The following is a 22,089-nucleotide window of genomic DNA, read 5'->3' as shown; positions in this document are numbered from 1 at the left end:
GCTGCAAATGCTGGCCATCTTGCTATTGCTTGTGTTAAAGATGAAGTTTAATTCTCTTATATTTTAACTTCCCTGAATTGTCTTTTAAACATGCTAAAGACATTTTGAATAAAACTTGTTTTCATAACATACCATAATTTAGACCTGGTGATATCATTACTTGGTCTTTGCACTTCTCTGTGCTATGCATGCAGATCATGGCTGGTGGGACGGGGCCAGCAGGATGCCATACATAGATTTCTAAAAGCACCCTGCCTCAGTACTATCCTGATGCAAATAGTGTGTTTGCTCTTGGGAAGGGTTATGTAAATATAGCTTGAATGTCACTCTGGAGGAAAATGCATTCTTTGAAGGAGCCACTATTTTCTTGGTTCCTCTGTTTTTAGGCCGCGTACACACGGTCGGAATTCCAGCCAGAAATAGACCGATGAGAGCTTTTCATTGGAAAATGCGACCGTGTGTATGCTCCATCGGAATTTAGCTGTCCGAATTTCCGCCAGCCAAAAATTGATAGCATGTTCTCAATTTTACCGACGGAAAAACTTTCTATCGGTAATTCTGATCGTGTGTATGCAATTCCGACACTCCAAAAAATCACGCATGCTCAGATTCAACTATGAGACAGAAGCTATTGGCTACTGGCTATTGAACTTCCTTTTTCTAGTTCCGTCGTATGTGTTGTACGTCACCGCGTTCTAAATTATCGGAATTTGGTGTGACCGTGTGTAGGCAAGACAGCTTGTACGGAATTCCTTCGGGAAAACCATCAGAGCTTCTTCCGACGAGAATTCTGATCCTGCATCAGAGTCTGGGGATATGGCTGCACACACACACACACACACACACATATATATAGTATACAGTATCTCACAAAAGTGAGTACACCCCTTTTGTAAATATTTTATTATATCTTTTTATGTGACAACACTAAAGAAATGACACTTTGCTACAATGTAAAGTAGTAAGTGTACAGCTTGTATAACAGTGTAAATTTGCTGTCTCCTCAAAATAATTCAACACACAGCCATTAATGTCTAAACCGCTGGCAACAAATGTGAGTAAAATCCCAATTAGCCATTTTTCCTCCCCGGTGTTACAAGGTCTCAGGTGTAAATGGGGGGCAGGTGTGTTAAATTTGGTGTTATCTCTCTCACTCTCTCATACTGGTGACTGGAAGCTCATGGCAAAGAACTCTCTGAGGATCTGAAAAAAAGAATTGTTGCTCTACATAAAGATGACCTAGGCTATAAGAAGATGGCTAAGACCCTGAAACTGAGGTGCAGCACGATGGCCAAAACCATACAGCGGTTTAACGGGACAGGATCCACTCAGAACAGGCCTTGGCATGGTTGACCTAAGTAGTTGATGCATGTGCTCAGCGTCATATCCAAAAGTTGCCTTTGGGAAATAGAGGTATGAGTGCTGCCAGCATTGCTGCAGAGGTTGAAGGGGTGGGGGGTCAGCTTGTCAGTACTCAGACCATACGCCGCACACTGCATCAAATTGGTCTGCATGGCTGTCATCCCAGAAGGAAGCCTCTTCTAAAGATGATGCACAAAAGCGCCTGCAAACAGTTTGCTGAAGAGAAGAAGACTAAAGGACATGGATTACTGAAAACATGTCCTGTGGTCCGATGAGACCAAGATAAACTTATTTGGTTCAGATGGTGTCAAGCATGTGTGGCGGCAACCAGGTGAGGAGTACAAAAACAAGTGTGTCTTGCCTACAATCAAGCATGTTGGTGGGAGTGTCATGGTCTGGGGCTGCATGAGTGCTGTCAGCACTGGGGAGCTACTTTTCATTGAGGGAATCATGAATGCCAACATGTACTGTGACACACTGAAGCAGAGCATGGGCCGCAGGGCAGTATTCCAACATGATAATGACCCCAAACACATCTCCAAGATGACCACTGCCTTGCTAAAGAAGCTTAGGGTAATGGTGATAGACTGGCCAAGCATATCTCCAGACCTAAACCCTATTAAGCATCTGTGTGGCATCCTGAAATGGAAGGTGGAGGAGCAAAAGATTTCTAACATCCACCAGCTCCGTGATGTTGTCATGAAGGAGTGGAAGAGGACTCCAGTGGCAACCTGTAAAGCTCTGGTGAACTCCATGCCCAAGAGGGTTAGGGCAGTGCTGGAAAATAATGGTGGCCACACAAAATAGTGAAACTTTGGTCCCATTTTGGACATTTTCACTTAAGGGTGTATTCACTTTTGTTGCCAGTGGTTTAGACATTAATGGCTGTGTGTTGAGTTATTTTGAGGGCACATAAAATTGACACTGTTATACAAGCTGTACACTCACTACTTTACATTGTAGCAAAGTGTCACATATATATATATATATATATATAAATAAAAAAAAAAAAAAAATATATATATATATATATATATATATATATATATATACAGCAACCACAAATATAAGCAGTAGCAAGTAGGGTATAAAGTTGGCAGTAAACCAATGGTCTAAAGCAGGGATATAGAATTAGAATTTAAGGAGGTCCAGTAAGTAAAATAATCTTCCAGCAGAGGTCTGAATGAATGTTTGTGTGATGACCACCCTGCATCCTTGTAACCAGTCACCTGCTTGTTAATTCAGGCAGGTCCCTGCCCTCTGTCCAGAGCCATCCTGCCTCCAGCTGTCAGCTCTGTGAGAATGACAGTGGCATTGGTGATGGCTGTGGGCAGAACTACTCCTAAAGGGTGAGACTGCAGGGGTCTGGATGAGACATTGGCTTGATCCGGGGATCCAGGCCGCGGTCTATCATTTAGTGATGCTTGGTCTAAAGAATGACCCCTAAACTCCATAAGGGACAATGTTACATTAACAGTCTGTGTTAAGCCCTTTCCCTGCTGACTAGCACATTGGGGCCCAGATCTAGTGTTGGAGCGCTCAAGATAAGTTCCTACTAACCTGAGTATAAGCGACTGCCCTATTTCCCAAGCAAACAATACTGTTCCTCTTCAATGGAGTGTAGTAGGGTTCTGTACTCATTTGGCAGCATAGCAAAGTCAGTGGCAGCGTAGTTCTCCCCAACTATCAGGTGGCAGCACTGGACAGCGACAGTGGTGTTCTCCCCAACAATCAGGTATCAGCATTGTCAGCGACAATGGAGTCCCCCCCATTGTCAGTGGTGTTTTCATATACCTCAGATGTCCACTACTCTGCCTCTCAGCATCCCCGAGCATCAGTGACAGAAGTAGTGACAGTAGTGTTATTATTCCTGTGGCTAACACATTTGGAGGGATGTCGGAGATGCCAGTTCAGTGACCGCTCAGCCAACTAAACAAAAACCTTCAGCAAAGGAAGGCTTCCACACATGGCTTCCTCTACTGGTCTTTGCATTGGATGATGTCATCAGTCAGAGCCCAGCAGATAAGTGAGTAGAGCAAGTCTTCTTTTGCTACCGCCTCATTGTTTACATGTGGTAGCAGTGATGATCTGAACTGTCACTGTATCTGTGTCTGAAGAAAGATCTGAGCACCAATGCCCCCCTTCTCCCCCACTAAGCACCAGGTCCCCCTATCTCCCCCACTAAGCACTAATGCCCCTCTTGTCCTTCACGAAGCACCAGGACCCTCTGTCTTCCCCCACTTAGCACTAATGCCCCCCTTGTCCCCCACTAAGTAAAAAGTACCCCAGTACCCCCCCACAGTGCATCAATGCCCCTTTGTCCCCCACTATTGCCAGTCCCCCAATCCCCACACAAAGAACCAATGCCCCCTTGCCCCCACTAAACAACTAGGACCCCCGTATCCCCCCATTAAGCACCAATGTCCCCCATGTTCCCCACTAAGCACCAGGACCCCTTACTGAGCACCAATGCCTCCCTTGTCCCCCACTGAGCATTAATGCCCCCCATCTCCCCCACTGAGCACCAGTGCCCCTTGCCTCCCCCATGGAGCACCAGTGCCCCCTTTGTTTCCCCACTGAGCACCCGTGCTCTCTTTGTCCCCCCTGAGTATCACTGACCCCCTTTTCTCTCCACTGAGCACCAGTATTCCCCATCTCCCCCCAATGAGCACCAGTGCCCCCCTTGTTTCCAGACTGAGCAACAGTAGCCCCTTTGTTCCCCCACTGAGCACCAGTGCCCCCCTAAGACTGGGAAAGAAAGGATCTGTCTGACTTGCTGAAGTGTCTATTGCACACATCAGAGTAAACAATTTTATTCCAGGCTATCAGAAACAATAGAGACCAATGCATCAGCAAAACAACCTGTCAACTAGCATTTTCAGAAGGAAGTCAAGAATAAAAGACCTGGTTTTCACTCGTAACAAATTTTCCTATATACATAAAATGTAATGTTGACAGAAAAATAACATATACCGAATTCATCAATTGAAGTCTTACTGCATTATGTATGTCACAGGTCTGGTTTCTGTAATATATATTAGGGATCACAATAACTGTTTGATCAATATAAGACGTTTGCATTTTTCAACCCTCCTTCTAAGAGAAAGTAATTAATTAGTAAGACAAAGTATCCCAGCTCATCAACGCAGCATTTCCAGAGGTGCTAAGTGAATACCGCTGAGTGATCTTGCCTGTCTAATAGTCTCTCTGCTTCTGTTATGCCAACACAATAACAGAGCAGTGGGGAGGATGGAAATATTGTTTTGTTATCTTGCCTGTGCAGGTTCTTCTGGCAAACTCAAAATTGCTGTTATAGCAAAACTCACCTATAAGAGCTGGCTTCCTGGGTATTATTCAGTCACATGCTTTCTCTGCATGTATACGATGTTTCACACTTCTTAAGATCTTTGAAGGAAAAGTATGGGCAAAACTATTTTGATCATACTTCTCCTATGGGTCACAGGAGTACCGTAGTTTATTCTGCACTCCTGTGACCAGTTGTCAGCTCACATCACACAGTCAGTCCAGGCTCTGAAAAGACCCCGACCATATGGTTGGAACCCACCCAGAAGCCTGGACCAGCACCTCGTTCACCATCTCAGTGACCCGCTGAGAGACTGAGCCAGTCCCTCTCAGCCCCTACATAGCCCAGTGCTCCAGTGAGTTCTACAGGGGAGAGCAGAGAGTCGCTGACTGACAGTCACTGCTCTCTGCTCAGAGTGCAGTGGGAGAACTGAGCGATCAGTGGTGTTCGATCAGTCAGTTCTCACTGCAGAGACGGGAGACAGATGCAGCTGGTTTGATTGAGTGAGTGAGTTTGGATAGGTTTTTTTCTCCCCATAGTCCATACTTTTCTTTTAACTAATAGCATTTTTTTTAGTTTTGGATGGAGTAGGCAGAATTAGGGAGATTCACCTGCTCTGTCTAGTTTACTGTTATCACTAAAATTAAAAGTGTTAAAAAAATCCCAATTTTTAGGGAATATAGGGGGAAATATTCCAACAGGGACACTAATTTTGGTGATCCTGGTGTCAACCAGGAATGCCCTCACTTTTTTTTAAAGGTACCTATAATATTAATACTAATTGCACACTGCAGAGAAGATGAATGGGCAAAGTACACATTTAGTTTCACATGTGTCTTATGCCTGGTACACACAATTCGATTTTTGGATGAATGGTCGTCCATTTTTTTTCCAGACAGAATAAAAATTTGTAAGTGATGTATTGTGATGTATTGTATTGTATTTTTGAATGACAACTGTATTGATTAGATGGAAATCTGGTATGATATGAGAGAAAGTTTTATTTCCTTTCTTATCGGATAACATCAGATGAACTGTCGTGAGTGCCTTTAGAAAGCTGTGTACTAATGATCAGATTAACCTAAGATTGCTTCAAAAGCAGTATTTTTTGTACGATTTTCTGATCGTGTGTACAAATTCATCTTTGGTAAAAGATAGATAAAGAAATCATAGTGTCCATAGTATAGGAAACAAAGTATTATTTATACATATGTTACAGCCCTCAATCCTTACAGCTCTATGTCTGTATCAATTTTAACAATAAAACGTCAAACTGAATCAAGTGTCCATCCTAACAAGACAACGGTTTGCTCGCACAAGAGGGCAAAACAATAAGGATTCTTTCACTTTGGATGAATTTCCTCTCACTTCCTGTTTTGGCTATGGGACATTTTTCTCATTAGGAAAAATCCTCCCAATGTGACACAGATGGCAAAAAAAAAAAAAAAAGATTTGCCTTTAGTTCTACTTTAAAGTGCAAGTGCACCTAAAAAGGTAATTTCCACTTTATGTCCTTATTTCCCACTCTATAACCTCTTTTGAAGTTTTTATTTTTTTTAGAGAGCGAGTACCTAGTTTTGACAGGTTCCTGCTTCCACTTCCACTGGAATTGCCTAGGTGATCCCAGCAAAAGTTAACTCCCCCAACCTCTTGGGACATGTCACAGGTCTCAAGAGACTGCGGGTCCATTAATAAGACACAGAGCAACTCGCACATGTGCAGTGGGAGCCTGCTGTGAAGCTACAAGGAGTCACAGCCAGCCTCCAACAGCAAACATGCCAGCATGGGAACACAAAGACCGGTGAAGTGGACAGGGTGAAGACTGTGCTGGATACCTGGACAATACGTGTTCTTTTATTAAAAGCAGAAGCTACAATATCTTATGATAATAATTATTTCAATTTGGGACACAACATAGATCCAATGTGGAGATGTTTAGAATGCAAGTCATTGACAACGATAGTCACTCCATTAGAGAAGGTGACCAATTTTCCTTGCTGAGTAGTAGAGAGAAGTATTTTGGATACTTAAAGAATTTCATGTGTGAATATTTTTACATAATTACATTGGTCCAGCTTAGCATTTGCATTACTTTATCCAGCACACACCATGGTAAAAAGGTAGGAGACAAGGCATTTTGGTTTGTTTTGCGGTGGGACTGTGTTGGATTAGCCACCCAACAAAGTCCTACTGGACCTCGTGTGAACAGGCCCTTAAGATGCAGTTAAGGATGCTTAAGAGGCTTAATTAAATACTGTTTTAAAGCACTCTTTCCTAAGATTGTTCCTGTTTCTAGGGTTAAACTGTTAAGGGTGAAATGCACCAAGAGGAACCAATCTCAGGCAGGTTTCTGCAGCAGGCGCTAGGCGCTTGGCGTTTGAATAAAACAGGTGTAGTCTTCCTGTTATCCAAAAATTCTTTCATAATATAGGCCATTGTGACAACTACTGACATCTACGATGGGCACATAACATAACCCTTTATTTTTCGGAAAAACAAGCCCATAGAAATATAAACAGAAATGTGCAAGTTTGTTATTTTATGTGGTCTTTGCTCTTCAGGATTAGGGATGAGCCGAACACCCCCCCAGTTCGGTTCCCATCAGAACATTCGAACGGACTGAAAGTTTGCGCAAACTTTCGAACCCCATTAAAGTCTATGGGACTCGAACGTGATAAATCAAAAGTGTGAATTTGCAAGGCTAATATGCAAGTTATTGTCCTTAATAGAGTTCGGGGACCCGGGTCCTGCCCCAGGGTAAATGTATTAGCCATTGTAAACACGGTAAGACATTTCGACAACAACAATTTTTCCGACGGATTTTGTCCGAAACTGGTGTTGCATACACACGGTCGGACAAAGTTGCCAGAAAATCCGATCGTACGGAACGTGATGACGTTCGGTCATTATGACAGGACTACGTTCAGGCTAGTAGCCAATAGCTTTGGTCTTGTAATTTGATCTGAGCATGCATGGCACTTTGTCCGATCGTAATTCTCTACAAACGATTGGATAAAGTCCGATCGGATCATGTTGTTGGAAAATTTTATATTCAGCTCTGAAATGTTGTTGGTCGGACTTTCCGACGGAAAAAGTCAGATGGAGCCCACACTTGGTCGGATTGTCCGACAACATGGTCCGATCGGACATTTTCCATGGGAACTTCCGCCCGTGTGTACAAGGGCTTAAAGTGAAAAAATAAAAGTGAAATATTCCTTTAAATATTGTGCCTGTGGGGTGTCTATAGTATGCCTGTAAATTGGCGAGTGTTTCCCGTGTTTAGAACAGTCCCTGCTCACAATGACATTTCTAAAGGAAAAAAAGTCATTTAAAGCTGCTTGAGGCTTTAATGTCATGTCTGGTCCCGGCAATATGGATGAAAATCATTGTGAACCCCAATCCCCAGCCCATTACCAGCCCCTTTGGGTCTTGTATGGATATTAAGGGGAACTCCACAGCCAAATAAAAAAAAAGGAAACGCGTGGGGCCCCCAAGCCCTATATACTCTGAACAGCAGTATACCGGCGGTGCAAACAAGACAGGGACTGTAGGTTTGTTCTTAAGTAGAATCTGTTTGTAATTTTGAACTGGTAAATTTTTTATGTGTAGCGCCAGCCAAAAAATCTATTTTTAAGCTTTTTGGAAAACATATTATTATCACCCCTGTAACATTTGTTTTGCTGTCTGTGCACCTGTTCAGAAGATTTCACCTCACTTTCTGTCCCAACGACAATTGGATTTTGAAAATTTGGGGTTTTTAGTGAAACAAGGAACCTTTACAGGAGAGAATTTCCCTTCATAGGGGTAGATTTCCTCCCACTTCATGTTGTCTCCTTACGTTTGCAAGAAGGAGTTGTTTGTAAGTTGGATGTTTGAAAGTAGGGGCCTATATACTCTGCAGAAATTTAGGCCTTAGGTGTTGGTGTCGCCACAACAGTGTAAGCCCTCACAGTTACTCTTGAAGGGTGCAGGAACTGTCCCTGCTGTGAAATATTAGATCAAGAATAGTAATTACATGCCCCTGTTAAACAGGGGCTGACAAATTGGGCCTTAGGCACTGGTGCCACAACACTGCAACCCCTCACAGATACTCTAGTTGGAGCGCAGGAATGAGCCCTGCTGCAAAGTATTGCATCAAAAATTGTAATTACATTCCCCTGTTGAACAGGGGCTGAAACATTGGGACTTAGGCACTGGTGCTGGTGCCACAACACTGCAACCCCTCACAGATACTGTAGTTGGAGCACAGGAATGAGCCCTGCTGCAAAGTATTGCATCAAAAATTTTAATTGCACGCCCCTGTTATACAGGGGCAGAAAAATTGGGCCTTAGGCAAGGGTGCTGGTGCCACAACACTGCAACCCCTCACAGATACTCTAGTTGGAGCGCAGGAATGAGCCATGCTGCAAAGTATTTAATCAAAAATTGTAATTACATGCCCCTGTTAAACAGGGGCTGAAAAATTGGGCCTTAGGCACTGGTGCTGGTGCCATAACACTGCAACTCCTCACAGATACTCTAGTTGGAACGCAGGAATGAGCCCTGCTGCAAAGTATTGCATCAAAAATTGTAATTACTTGCCCCTGTTAAGCAGGGGCAGAAAAATTGGGCCTTAGGCGCTGGTGCAGATACTTTAGTTGGAGCACAGGAATGAGCCCTGCTGCAAAGTATTGCATCAAAAATTTTAATTACACGCTACTGTTAAACAAGGGCTGAAAAAATGGGCCTTAGCCACTGGTGGCAGTGCCTAGAAACAAAAATGTTCTTACAAGCTATCAGCATGAATATTGAGGAGGAAGAGGATAGTCACTCAGCATCAGCATAGGCAGTCTTGAAGGGATCTCACATTTAAAAAAAAAATGATTCAGTTACATCAGCATCAGGGACTTGGTAGCTGGTGATACAAGATTGATTCATTTTTATGAAGATCAGCCAATCAACCGATTCGACAGGACAGGTGCACCCTGTGATTGGTTACAAAGCCTCCAGCAGCACTGATTGTGCGTTCCAAAAGAACGCTGGATTCAGGACAGGCCAGTAGCTCAATTGCATACTGTGCAAGCTCTGGACAGTGATCCATCCCCAAGACCCAGGAACCCAGAGGCTTTACAGAGGGAAAGGTGTCCAAGTCTGATCTTGCCCCTAGGTATTCCTGGACCATGTGAATCAGACGCTGGCAATGGTTGCTGGAACCGATCATCCATTGGGGCTGCGAACTAAAAAATTGTCTGAACGTATCGGTCAGATCGCCACCTTCTCCACCGCTCCTTCTGTGATTGACCGAAGCCTCAGCAACACGTTGTCCAGCAGGACCAGGAAATTGTAATCTCCCAGGCTCGGGAAACGCGTTGCACAAACCTTTCTGCAAGGCCTCCCCAAGATGTTTCATCCTCTGCTCCCTCTGCGATGGCAAGATAAGGTCCACAACCTTACCCTTGTAACGTGGATCAAGGAGGGTTGCCAGCCAGTAATGATCCCTCTCCTTGATACCACAAATAGGATACTTCCGCAGGCTTTTCAGGATCAGAGAGGACATGCAGCATATGTTTGCTGAGGCATTCGGTCCAGAGTCCTACACATACAGCCACATACAAGTCCATGGGTTTCTTCGGACTGTAAATGATCCCTTGAAGACTGCTGCTGATGCTGAGTGCTAGGCTCCACCTCCATGCTGACACAATCCTCCTCCTCATCATTTTCTTGTGTGATAGGCGGGCACACAGGAACACTGCCTGAATAAAGGGGGCCTTGAGAGGTAAGGAAGTCCTCCTCTTCCTGCCTCTGTTCTGCCTCAATTGCCCTGTCCATTATTCCATGCAGTGTGTGCTCCAACAGGTGGACAAGAGGGAAAGTGTCACTGATGCATGCACTGTCACTGCTCACCATCCTCGTGGCCTCCTCAAATGGTGACAGGACAGTGCATGCATCCCTGATCATGGGCCACTGGCATGGGGGAAAAAAAAACAAGCTCCCCTGGCCCTGTCCTGGTGCCATAGTCACACAGGTTCTCATTGATGGCCCTCTGCTGCGTGTGCAGCCCCTGCAGCATGGCCAATGTTGAGTTCCACCTGGTGGGCATGTCACAGATTAGGCGGTTCTTGAGCAGGTTAAATTCCTTTTGGAGGTTAGCCAGACAAGCACTAGCATTATATGACTGGTGAAAATGCACACAGACTTTCCTGGCCTGCCTCAGGACATCCTGTAAGCCCGGGTACTTGCCCAAGAACCGCTGCACCACCAAGTTAAGGATGTGAGCCACACAGGGCACATGGGTCAGTTGTCCCCGTCGGTGGGAGGAGAGGAGGTTGGTGCCCTTATCGCAAACCACCATTCCTGGCTTAAGCTGGCATGTCATCAACCCCCTCTGAGCCTGCCCCTGCAGAGCTGACAGAATCTCTGCCCCAGTGTGGCTCCTGTCCCCCAAGCACACCAGCTCAAGCACCGCATGGTATCTTTCTGCCTGCGTGCTTGCGTAGCCCCTTGAACGCCTATGGCGCACTGCTGGTTCCGAGGACAAAACAGCACAGGAAGAGGCCATGGAGGAAGAAGAAGAGGAGGGGGTGGAGGAGAGAGGTGTGGCAGAATCACCACTAGTAGAATTTTGGAGGCATGGTGGCAGAACAACCTCCAACACTACTGCACCCTGTCCTGCATCCTTCCCAGCTGCCAGCAGAGTCACCCAGTGCACGGTGAAAGATAGGTAACATCCCTGTCCATGCCTGCTGGACCATGAGTCAGCGTTAATATGCACCTTACCGCTGACCACCCTGTCCAGTGAGGCATGAACATTGCCTTCCACATGCCGGTAGAGAGCCGGCATTTGGGAACCTGCCACTGAGCTGCCGCACATTCCACAAACTCACGGAAGGGAGCAGAGTCTACCAACTGAAAAGGCAGCAGTTGAAGTTCTAGAAATTTAGCCAAGCTAGCATTCAACCACTGAGCATGTGGATGGCTGGGAGCGAACTTCTTTCACCGGTGGAGCAACTGGGGTAGGGAAATCTGCCTGCTAGAATCGGACATTGGTGTACCGATAGAAGATTGCCCGCAGCTTTCCGAGAGGACTGGAGGTATAGTGGGGTTGGAGATCCCAGTTGATGAGGAGGAGCAAGGAGAGGTCCGCCTTGTTCTTTGGTGTGGGTTTTTTAGGTAGTGTTGCCAACGGTCTGCATGGGAGCTCGACATATGTCTGATTAAGCATGTGGTGCCCAAGCGCTTGCTGTCTAGTCCACGTTTGATACACTTCAGACATATGTTGCAAATAGCAACGGTGCAATCTGCTGCACACGTCTCAAAAAAGGCCCACAACGAAGAACTTTTGGAATAACGCACGGAGTCACCAGCGCCCTGCACTTGCGGAGCTCTGCGGTGTGATGAAGTCGGTTGGCTGCCCTTAAGCTGGCCCCTGGAGGACATCTTGCCTCGTTGTTGAGTTGAAAGATTGCTTAATAGTCTGTGTTTTGATGATTGTATAATAGAAGCCTCACAAGCTGTTCATATAAACTGTTTAATTAAAAATATTATATAATAGGTAATTATTTGGCACTACTAAATTTATTTCTGGAAAAATATATATTTTATTTACAACTGCGTGTGTCAGCACAAATGAGGTTGCTATGTTTTTTTACAGCAACGTAGTCCCAAATCTGCAGTCTATGAAGAATCCACCTGCTGTCTGTGATAAAGAAATGAATGTGTTGGGATAAAGAGGGATAAAGCTGAGTCAGAGTTTAATGGTATAAATCAGGGAATATTGAAAATGTGCTGCATCAGATTGATTAGTTCCACTGGTTCAGATATCCTGGTTGAGATTTCCAACCTGGAGGTCTACAGGATTGCACAAAGAAGATGGATAGGCTTCCGGAGGACTTTTCAAACTTCTCAAAATCTAGGCATTATACATAGGTGGGGTGAACAATTGAAGGACAACACTGTTCTCAGTGGCACATGTTGCACGTAATCTACGTAAAAAAAAGATTTTCAGATAGGGGTGCTGCTGAATGTGAGTGCCCAAAAGAAGAGCAGGTGCTAACTCACTCTCTGCTAAAAGGTGAATGGAGGCCAGATAATTCAATTAACGTGGCACTAAACTCTGATTTAAAGAAAAAAATATATTGAAGTATTTATTCTTAACTAAAAAAGTACCTTCTGTTGTTCTCTGCCTCCTCAAAATCTCCAAATTCCTTTTTTTTGCTGCTGTGATCTGACTTTCTATTAGAGGATGGCTACATTTGTTCTCCATGGTCCCACTGTATGTAGGGATATTACCTCCCTGTCTTGCTCACTGAGATGGACTAGGGACATTAGACTATAGGACTTAAAGGGGTTGACTCAAACTACAGTGCAAATTCTAGTTCAATACTGCATATAAACAACAAGTCAGCTTCTATTTTCTTATCAAAGCTTAACCCCTTTGCGCTGGCTCTTGCTGGCCCTTTAAGGGGTTTGGCATTCCGGGAGGCGGGATGGGGCTTGTGACCCTGTGATGGCTGGGATTGGTTGTCATGGCGGTCACATGATCGGAAAACTCCTGATCGTAAGAAGCAATCAGGAGCCTTTCGTGAGCCGCCAGTACAGCTCTATCGCCGCTAATGCATGGAAATATGCAGCCCCTTGGAACCAGAGAGGCCGCATATTTGTGTGTGCTTGGCACCAGAGTTGTACCAGATTTTTTACTCTCCAGTTTTAGTAAATCAACCACATAGCATGCATAGAGCAGTGTACTGTTCATGAGAAAAGGTGGCATACACTGCTTTTTCCAAAATAAAGGGAAGGGGGAAAGGAGAGGATAAGGAGCTCACAGAGGACATTACCAGGAAGTAGAAAAATGATTTCATAAAAAAATAGGTTGCGTATAGATTATTTTATGCCAAATATTGATATTGTTGAGTGTCACTTCAAATATTGGTATCCACAATTTAAATAGAGGATGGTACACATAATAAAGCCAGTTCAACTTCCTGCAACAAGAATATTTGATCAAAAAACTTTTTACTTATTAATTTCTTGCTGCTTCAGTATACTTATATTGAAAAAAGTATAGAGTTTACAAATTTGTATGCCATAATGAATTACACTTAATTATATAGCCAACCATTTTTTTTACAGTACATTCACCAGAGTTGATACTATTGCCATAGCATTCTACAGGACTCTTATGGATTGAGGGAAAGAATGCCTTCCATGATGTCTTTATTAAGTAGGACCATGTGCCAGAATGTATTATAGCCACCATTTTTCTACAGTATATGCCAGAGATGGTATTACTGCCATAGCAGTCCACGGGATTTTTCCTTGGGTGTTTATTAAACAGAACCAAGAGTACTGCATGTGAGAAGGTTTGCTTTTTACAATGGAGTTTAGAATGAAGATCCATCCCCAATAATGATCTGTTATAAATTACACAAGCAGGAAATATGTTACGTAATAAGACAAGGCATGCATTGTAAATACTATACACATTGACATTGGAAAATAGTAAGAATGGATAGATTTCTGAAGATTCTCATTGCTCTTTGCACGAGATCCTACAAATATGGAAAATCCAGGCTTACCTTCAGTAATTTGATTTCTCTCATTGCTATTTTCTTAACCATCTTGTCATCTTCACTTTCTAGGAACTTCTTAACAGCTACGATCCTTCCAGTTTCCCTGTGCCGGCACTTCATCACCATGCCATAAGAACCTTCTCCCACCAGGCCCAAGTTTTCATATTTCTCCATCTTGTCAGTCTGTGTAACAGTTGCAAAACTCACTGTTCTAAGGATCCTCTATTTCATATGACCTGTTGTGTCAAATTAATAAGGAGTATTAATGGGTGTACCTTGTAAAACCTCAAAGCATACATAAATCTGTCATTGCTGTTGGTGGTCTCGAGACTAAAGAATGCCTCCAAAGTTTATGTGACATGTTTACAGCTTTTCAAGTTTAATTTGTGTGCTTTAATCAGCTATTATTTACTTAAGTGATAGTTTACTAAAGCACAATATAATCACAGATTTAATCAGTTTGGTTGCTTTTTTAGTTTTAAGATTAGTATTTAACATGGTTTGGAAGATAGAAAAATATAACTTCTTTTAAATACAAAATTCTTAAAAGCACAGAGACATTCTCGCCACCAGTTATCATAGGGTCTTCACTGCAACAAATTGTATGCGGTTGGCAAAGTTAAATGCAGCTCTCCCAATGGTCATATTTGATAAAGCCAGTTCCATGGTGTGTTGGTACAGTTTAATAAACCCAACAAACAATTTAAGTGAGTGTGGACACATCCTCTCCACACTATAAACCAATCAAGAGCTATTTTCTACAGGATTCACCAATGACTACAGTCAGCTGCTGAACACACCTAAACAGAACAATGCTGCATTCAGTACACTTTGTTAAATGCTGTAGTGTGGATTTTATTAAAGTGTTTCCAAAAGATGTTCTTTCTCTAAATAAACCCAGGCCGCATGCACCCAAAGCAATGCAGACACAACTCAAATGCAAATCAAGTATATAAACATAATCCTATATTTGTGAACATCTAGCACAAGCCTTTCTCAACCTTTTTAACATGGAGGAACCATTTAAAATGGCTTGCAGGAAACTAATAATTACTATATCTACAGTTTACAGTACATTAGTGTGATCCGACATTTGTGGTCATTGGGAATAATCCCCCTTACAGGTAGCCAAAAAAGATTGTTGTTGGTGATTACGCATTTAAAAGGCAGAAGATTCAAAATTTTGAAGGAACCACTAGCAACCTCTGGAGGAACCCTGGTTGATCTAGCATGAGAACTGCCCAGATTTGTGACAAGAATACTTTAGTTTCATCCTTCGAGCGGGTTTTGGTGCAAATTGGTGATTTTCAGTAGTGATGCCTCTACTATATGCAGACAATATATGGTAGTATTAAACTGGCTATTTATTTTCAAATTGGTCTGCGTGAACTCAAGCAACCCAAACTTACTAGGGGATTACTTACTAAAACTGCATGGTGTAAAATCTAGTGCAGCTCTGAATCTTTTTCAAAGAATCATTAAACAATCTGAAGTTAGAAGCTGATTGGCTACCATGCATAGGTGCACTAGATTCTGAGTGCGCCAATTTTAGTAAATCTCCCCACGTTGATGAAAAATAGCATATGGTTTATAATAAATCCCCTGCATACTCAGGAACTGCTAAGAGCCCTCCATTGACTCTCTGCAGTAACGTTTGTGATGTTGTCACTGCAGAGAAGAATCTGAAGGTAAAATATTTGCCAAATATTTACACATATTGATAAAGTGATGTCGATTTACTAAAACTGGAGAGTGAAAAATCTGGTGCAACTGTTCGTGGTGGCCAATCAGCTTGTAACTTCTGTTTGTTTAATTAAGCTTTGTCAAAAACCTGGAAGCTGATTGGTTTCTATGCAGAGCTGCACCAGATTTAGCATTCTCTGGTTCTAGTAAATGAACCCTAGTGTGTTCTAGTAATGCAACTTCTGTATTAATGTTTGAAGAGCATACTGTGGCTTAAAGGAATAGCTTACTTTCACCATGATTTATGGAACTCAATGCAGACCTATGTAAAAAAAAAGAATTTTTTTGCTCACAAGCAGAGATCTTTTTTTATAAAGATATATTGAATTATTTAGCTTGTGTTGTACAAATACTCTATATGCACGGAATTCAGTGTGGAAAAGGATGTAGATCTTTCTTGAGAATGGAATTGAATGATATACTGAAGTGTGTGTTTTGCAGTATTCGTGTGTGCTCCATAATGAGAAGAAAGGCTTATCTGACTGCTCTCTTGTCAAGGCATACTTTGATATCTCAAGACAGTGACAAGATAAAAGGTAGTTTTAATTACATATAAGTATAACAAATTGCTGTTTACAGGTTAAAAACCCTCCCCCTATAAATGATTAACCTTACCTGATTAGACTACTATATACCCGTCTTTTTTAACTAGGGTTTCTCCAAAAGCTTCTAGGGGTTCCTTGTGCAGTGGGGACATTGGTGGATTTATCTCCTGCCTGACACTTCACTCACCAACAATTTTAAGGGGATCCTTCTCCCACTGGCCACTAGTCTAGGGTACCTCTCCCACTGATCAATATGGTAAAGAAGCCCTACACTGACCACTTAATTAAAGGCGTCACTTATTCATTGGCCACCAATGTAAAAAGCCACTACAGTTTTTAATGTCTGTGTTTCTTCTCTGGACATTATTAATGTTTAATTTGATGATTTTTACTGAAAACAATGTTGTCTATGGTTTGGGGTGGTAAAAAAATGATCTGCCCTGGTTGTCACATTCACCAAATAACTCATATTCCTTATTATTTTATTTATTCTTACATCTACAACTTAGTAATCATGCTAATGTACCATGAGCTGGATATAGAATCATTTTTAGTAGGGGTTCCCCCAGATATTAAAATTATTTTAAGGGTTTCTGGGGGGGTGGGGGTAAAAAGGTTGAGAAAGGCTGCTATAGACATCACATACGTAGCTTTATATTGCTAATATTGCCTGTTCATTTGTTGCTAGATTAAACCTTAGTTCTTTAGTCAAATTCTATAAAACCATAGCTATAACTCAAAGCTGTCCTGTATGCGTTCTTGCAATATATTTTTTCCATTTACATTTTTATAGAATAAAGAGATAAAAAAATTGTATAGAATCATGTTCTCTACATAACCTCCCTTTTCCCAAATCTTCTGCAATGCACAGTACGCAACCGGTTTAAAAAAGGGTTATGCAGTAAGACAACCTATGGAATGTATACCACGAGTGATACCCGTAGCAGCCAAAAACACAGCCCAGCAGGCTATAGTATTTCCATACAAAAGAAAGTCATGTTCTTTATGTCACCTACCTAATTCTTGCTACTTAGCGCAGGTCTTCTCCATTCTGACGCTGAAAACAAAGGAAGAATTCATGGCTGATCCAAGAGAAAGCTATATAGCCTTGGCATCCTTTTTAAAGCAAATAGAATTTTTTGCTCATACTATGTCCTTTCAGGTGAAGCATTTGCTTAAAGTTCATTTAGCTTGCGGTGTGAAATAGAAATGACAGGATGATTAACCCCTTGCATGTGCTGAGGGTGGGTGTGTAATGTGTGGTTGGAATTCAGAGTGTATTGGATGGCTTCCCTTCTCGTCACCTCCAGTCTGCATACAATAGAAGCAATAGTAACCAGTTTGTGTGTGATTGTGGCTGAGCTGGGGGAATGCTGGTCACCCTAGCAACTGCCCCCTGCAGGGAATACACACAGGGAACAGTACTGCATTCATGACTAGCCAGAGGCAGACACTCGTTTGTTAATGAAATGCATCAAGACTTACATACAGACATGGCAGGGTGACATTCTCTCCAGATATTGCTGCTGCAGACATGTGCTGAGCAAGCCTAATGGGGAGGGGGTGGCATACAGGGTCTCTTCAGCAGCGGCAGCACATAGCAGCAGATGTACCTTGTGACATTATGACATCACAGAAATTTTAAGCAGAATACAGCCACACCTGTGCTATCACGAGAACTGCACTGCACAGAAATGAAAAGGGGGGGAAAGCACGAGTATACTTCATTGTGTTTTTGCAAGAATGGGGGGGGGGGGGGGGGGTTTATCTCTCATTTATAAGTCTAGAACTAAAATTTAATCTATGTAATAATTTGGGAATTATTAGAATGCTAAAACACTGAATTAATTATTATTGTCCAGGATTTATATAGCGCCAACAGTTTTACAATATAATTAAACAATTCGTGCCTTTGCTGATGGGCTTGTGTCGATTGCATCAGTTTGTCATCTGTTTGAAACATGTCTGGGATCATTCAGAACTCATTGACAGGTGTATTTGACTTGCAGGTAAAGTGGAACTAGACCCATCAATTTAACTGTTCCCCAAAACAGTTACGTTAACTGCTTGCCGAGCAGACACTGTCATTATACTGCGTCAGATTGGCTAGTTCCCGTGAATTGCCGTAGGTGTACGTCGGCTTGTGAGCTAAATTTTGTGGGCACGCACGTTTTCTCATTGGCCAGCGAGGGAGTCAATCACCACGTCCAGTGGACTCTATGTCCGCCGCCCCCCCCCCCCCCCCCCGCGCGATCATTCCCAGCAATGACAGGATGGGGATCTGCCTGTGTAAACAAGGCAAATCTCCGTTCTGACTGGGGAGATCACACAGATCCTGTCTTTCTGCTAAGTAGGAAGACGGATCTGTGTGTTTTCCCAGTCACACAGCCCCTACACAGTTAGACCCCTTTCACACTATAGAGTTAAAAATAGTGCCTGTAAAGCGCCTGTAAAACACCTCTCCTATCACTCCAATGTGAAATCACAAGGGCTTTCACACTGGAGCGGTGCGCTGGCAGGACATCAAAAAAAAGTCCTGCAAGCAGCATCTCTGAGGCTCTTTAGGAGCAGTGTATACACCGCTCCTAAAGCACCCCTGCCCATTGAAATCTTTGCGGACGCCTTTATCCCTTTTTCAGCCGCTAGTGGGGGTTGAAAGCACCACGCTAGCAGCCAAAAAGTGCTGCTAAAACGACAGTAAAGTGCCGCTAAAAATAGTCACTTTACCGCAGACACCTCCAAAGCTCCAGTGTGAAAGGGCTCTTAGAAGACACAAACAGGGAACACATTTAACCCCTTGATCACCCCTGATGTTAACCCCTTCCCTGCCAGTGTCATACAATAACAATAACAAGTACAATAACAGTGCATATTTTTTGCACTGACTACTATAATAATGTCACTGGTTCCCAAAAAAGTGTAAAAAATGGCAGTTAGGTGCCCGATCTGTCCGCTGCAATGTCGCAGTCCTGCTAAAAATTGCAGATCACCGCCATTACTGGTAAAAAAATAATAATAATAATTAAAATACCATAAATCTATCTCCTATTTTGTAGACGTGATAACTTTTGCGCAAACCAATTAACCACTTGCCGACCGCCGCACGACGATGTATGTCGACAGAATGGCACGGGCAGGCATATGGGCGTACATGTACGTCCCTGCCTTCCCGCGGGTGGGGGGCCCGATCGGGCCCCCCCCCGGTGCCAGCGGTGGTCGGTATCCTTTCAGGAGCGATCCGGGATGAGGGGGCGGCCATTCGTTCATGGCCACCCCCTCGCGATCGCTCCTGACGAATGGAAGTGAAGCGTGACATCACTTCCTCTCCTGTAATGTAAACACAGGCAAAGGAAGTGATGTAATCTCTCCTCTGTGTCGGTATTTTTCGTTCTGGCACCGAGGAGAGAGGATCGGTGAGTTGCACCAACACACCACACGTACAGTAGAACATGCCAGGCACACTCTCACCCCCCCTTCACCCCCCGATCACCCCCCCAATCACCCCTGCACCCCCAGTCACAGTGACACCAATTGCATTTTTAGTTATTTTTTGCATTGGTGTCATTTGTGACTGTAATAACTGTTAGGGCAGTTAGGGTTAGCCCCCTTTAGTTCTAAGGTACCCCCCTAACCCCCCCAATAAAGGTTTAACCCCGTGATCACCCCCCGTCGCCAGTGTCACTAAGGCTGGGTTCACATTGCAGCGGTTTATGAGAACGGATGTGATTCGCACCGCACTGCAGTGCAAATCACATCCGATCTCTGTGCGATTCGAGTTCAGCCATACAGATAGTATGGCTGAATTCGCGTCGCACCCGCCGCACCCGCCGCAGACTCGCACGGGACCCTTTTTTTGGTCCGCAGCAGAATCGGATCGCATGGGTGTTCACACCATGCGATCCGATTCCTGTCCGAGTTTGCAGATCGCACTGCGATATGCGAACTGATCTGGGGGTGTCATTAACATTTCACTGACACTCCCAGCGGTTCGCATAGGGCAGTGTGATGCGGGAACCCGCCGCGGATTCGTGGCGTTCCCGCATCGCTCCAGTGTGAACCCAGCCTAATAAGCGATTGTTTTTCTGATCGCTGTATTAGTGTCACAGGTGACGCTAGTTAGGCAGGTAGGTATTTAGGTTCGCCGCAGCTTTTTATAGCGCCAGGGATCCCCATATACTACCGCATAAAGCCCCCTGATTGCCCCCTAGTTAACCCTTTCACCAGTGATCACCATATAACTGTTACAGGTGACGCTGGTTGGTTAGTTATTTTTTTATAGTTTCAGGGCACCCGCCATTATTACCTAATAAAGCTTTAACCCCCTGATCACCCGGCGGGTGATATAAGTTTGAGGGTCAGATAAGGTCTGCGTCGCCCCAGGCAGCGTCAGGTTAGTGCCAGTACAGCTAACACCCACGCGCAAAGCATACACCTCCCTTAGTAATATAGTATCTGATCAGATCTATATTAGCGTCGCCAGCAGTTTAGGTTTCCCAAAACGCATTGTTAGCGGGATCAGCCCAGATACCTGCTAGCACCTGCGTTTAGCCCCTCCGCTAAGCCCAGACCAGCCCACCCAAGTGCAGTATCGATCGATCACTGTCACTTACAAAACACAACACACATAACTGCAGCGTTCGCAGAGTCAGGCCTGATCCCTGCGATCGCTAACAGTTTTTTTTTGTAGCGTTTTGATACAGTCGCTGACAGCCTAGGTGCTTTTTTACCTGTGAGTCTCACTAGTGTACCCCTAAATTTAGGGGTGTCTAATTTCCAAAATGGGGTCATTGGGGGGGGGGGGGGGGTTGTGCCATCTTGGCATTTTATGGCCTTCAAAACTGCGATAGGTAGTGAGGAGTAAAATCAAAAATTTACACCCTTAGAAATCCCGAAGGCAGTGCTTGGTTTTTGGGGCCCCGTGCGTGGCTAGGCTCCCAAAAAATCCCACACATGTGGTATCCCCGTACTCAGGAGAAGCAGCAGAATTTATTTTGGGGTGTCATTTCACATATGCCCATGGCATGTGTGAGCAATATATCATTTAGTGACAACTTTGTGAAAAAAAAAAAAAAAGTTTGTAATATTCCCGCAACTTGTGGCAAAATATAAAATATTCCATGGACTCAACATGCCTCTCAGCAAATAGCTTGGGGTGTCTACTTTCTAAAATGGGGTCATTTGTGGGGGTTTTGTGCCATCTTGGCATTTTATGGCCTTCAAAACTGTAACAGGTAGTGAGGAGTCAAGTCAAAAATTTACGCCCTTAGAAAGCCTGAAGGCGGTGCTTGGTTTTTGGGGCCCCGTACGCGGCTAGGCTCCCAAAAAGTCCCACATATGTGGTATCCCCGTACTCAGGAGAAGCAGCAGAACTTATTTTGCGGTGTCATTTCACATATGCCCATGGCATGCGTGAGCAATATATCATTTAGTGACAACTTTGTGAAAAAATAAAAAAAATAAAATAAAAGTTTGTAATTTTCCCGCAACTTGTGGCAAAATATAAAATATTCCATGGACTCAACATGCCTCTCAGCAAATAGCTTGGGGTGTCTACTTTCTAAAATGGGGTCATTTGCGGGTGTTTTGT

General features: G+C 43.7%; 1 protein-coding gene across 1 annotated transcript in view; it reads right to left on the bottom strand.

Moving 5' to 3' along the window:
• CDKL2 (cyclin dependent kinase like 2) overlaps nt 1-18,054 on the bottom strand; it is a 73,825-nt gene extending 55,771 nt beyond the window's left edge. Inside the window, exons 1-2 of the mRNA XM_077476533.1 lie at nt 17,519-18,054; nt 14,221-14,450 (exon numbers count right to left, since the gene is read on the bottom strand). Of these exons, the coding sequence (XP_077332659.1) occupies nt 14,221-14,388 (168 nt within the window). The 5' untranslated portion in view covers nt 14,389-14,450; nt 17,519-18,054. The remainder of the gene's footprint in view (nt 1-14,220; nt 14,451-17,518) is intronic.
• Nucleotides 18,055-22,089: the final 4,035 nt, after the last annotated feature.

Source organism: Lithobates pipiens, unplaced genomic scaffold (assembly GCF_037356315.1).
Source record: "Lithobates pipiens isolate NorthernLeopardFrog02 unplaced genomic scaffold, aLitPip1_a1.2 Scaffold_13, whole genome shotgun sequence".
Classification (NCBI taxonomy): Eukaryota; Metazoa; Chordata; class Amphibia; order Anura; family Ranidae; genus Lithobates; species Lithobates pipiens.
This window is presented reverse-complemented; position numbering and strand designations above follow the sequence as displayed.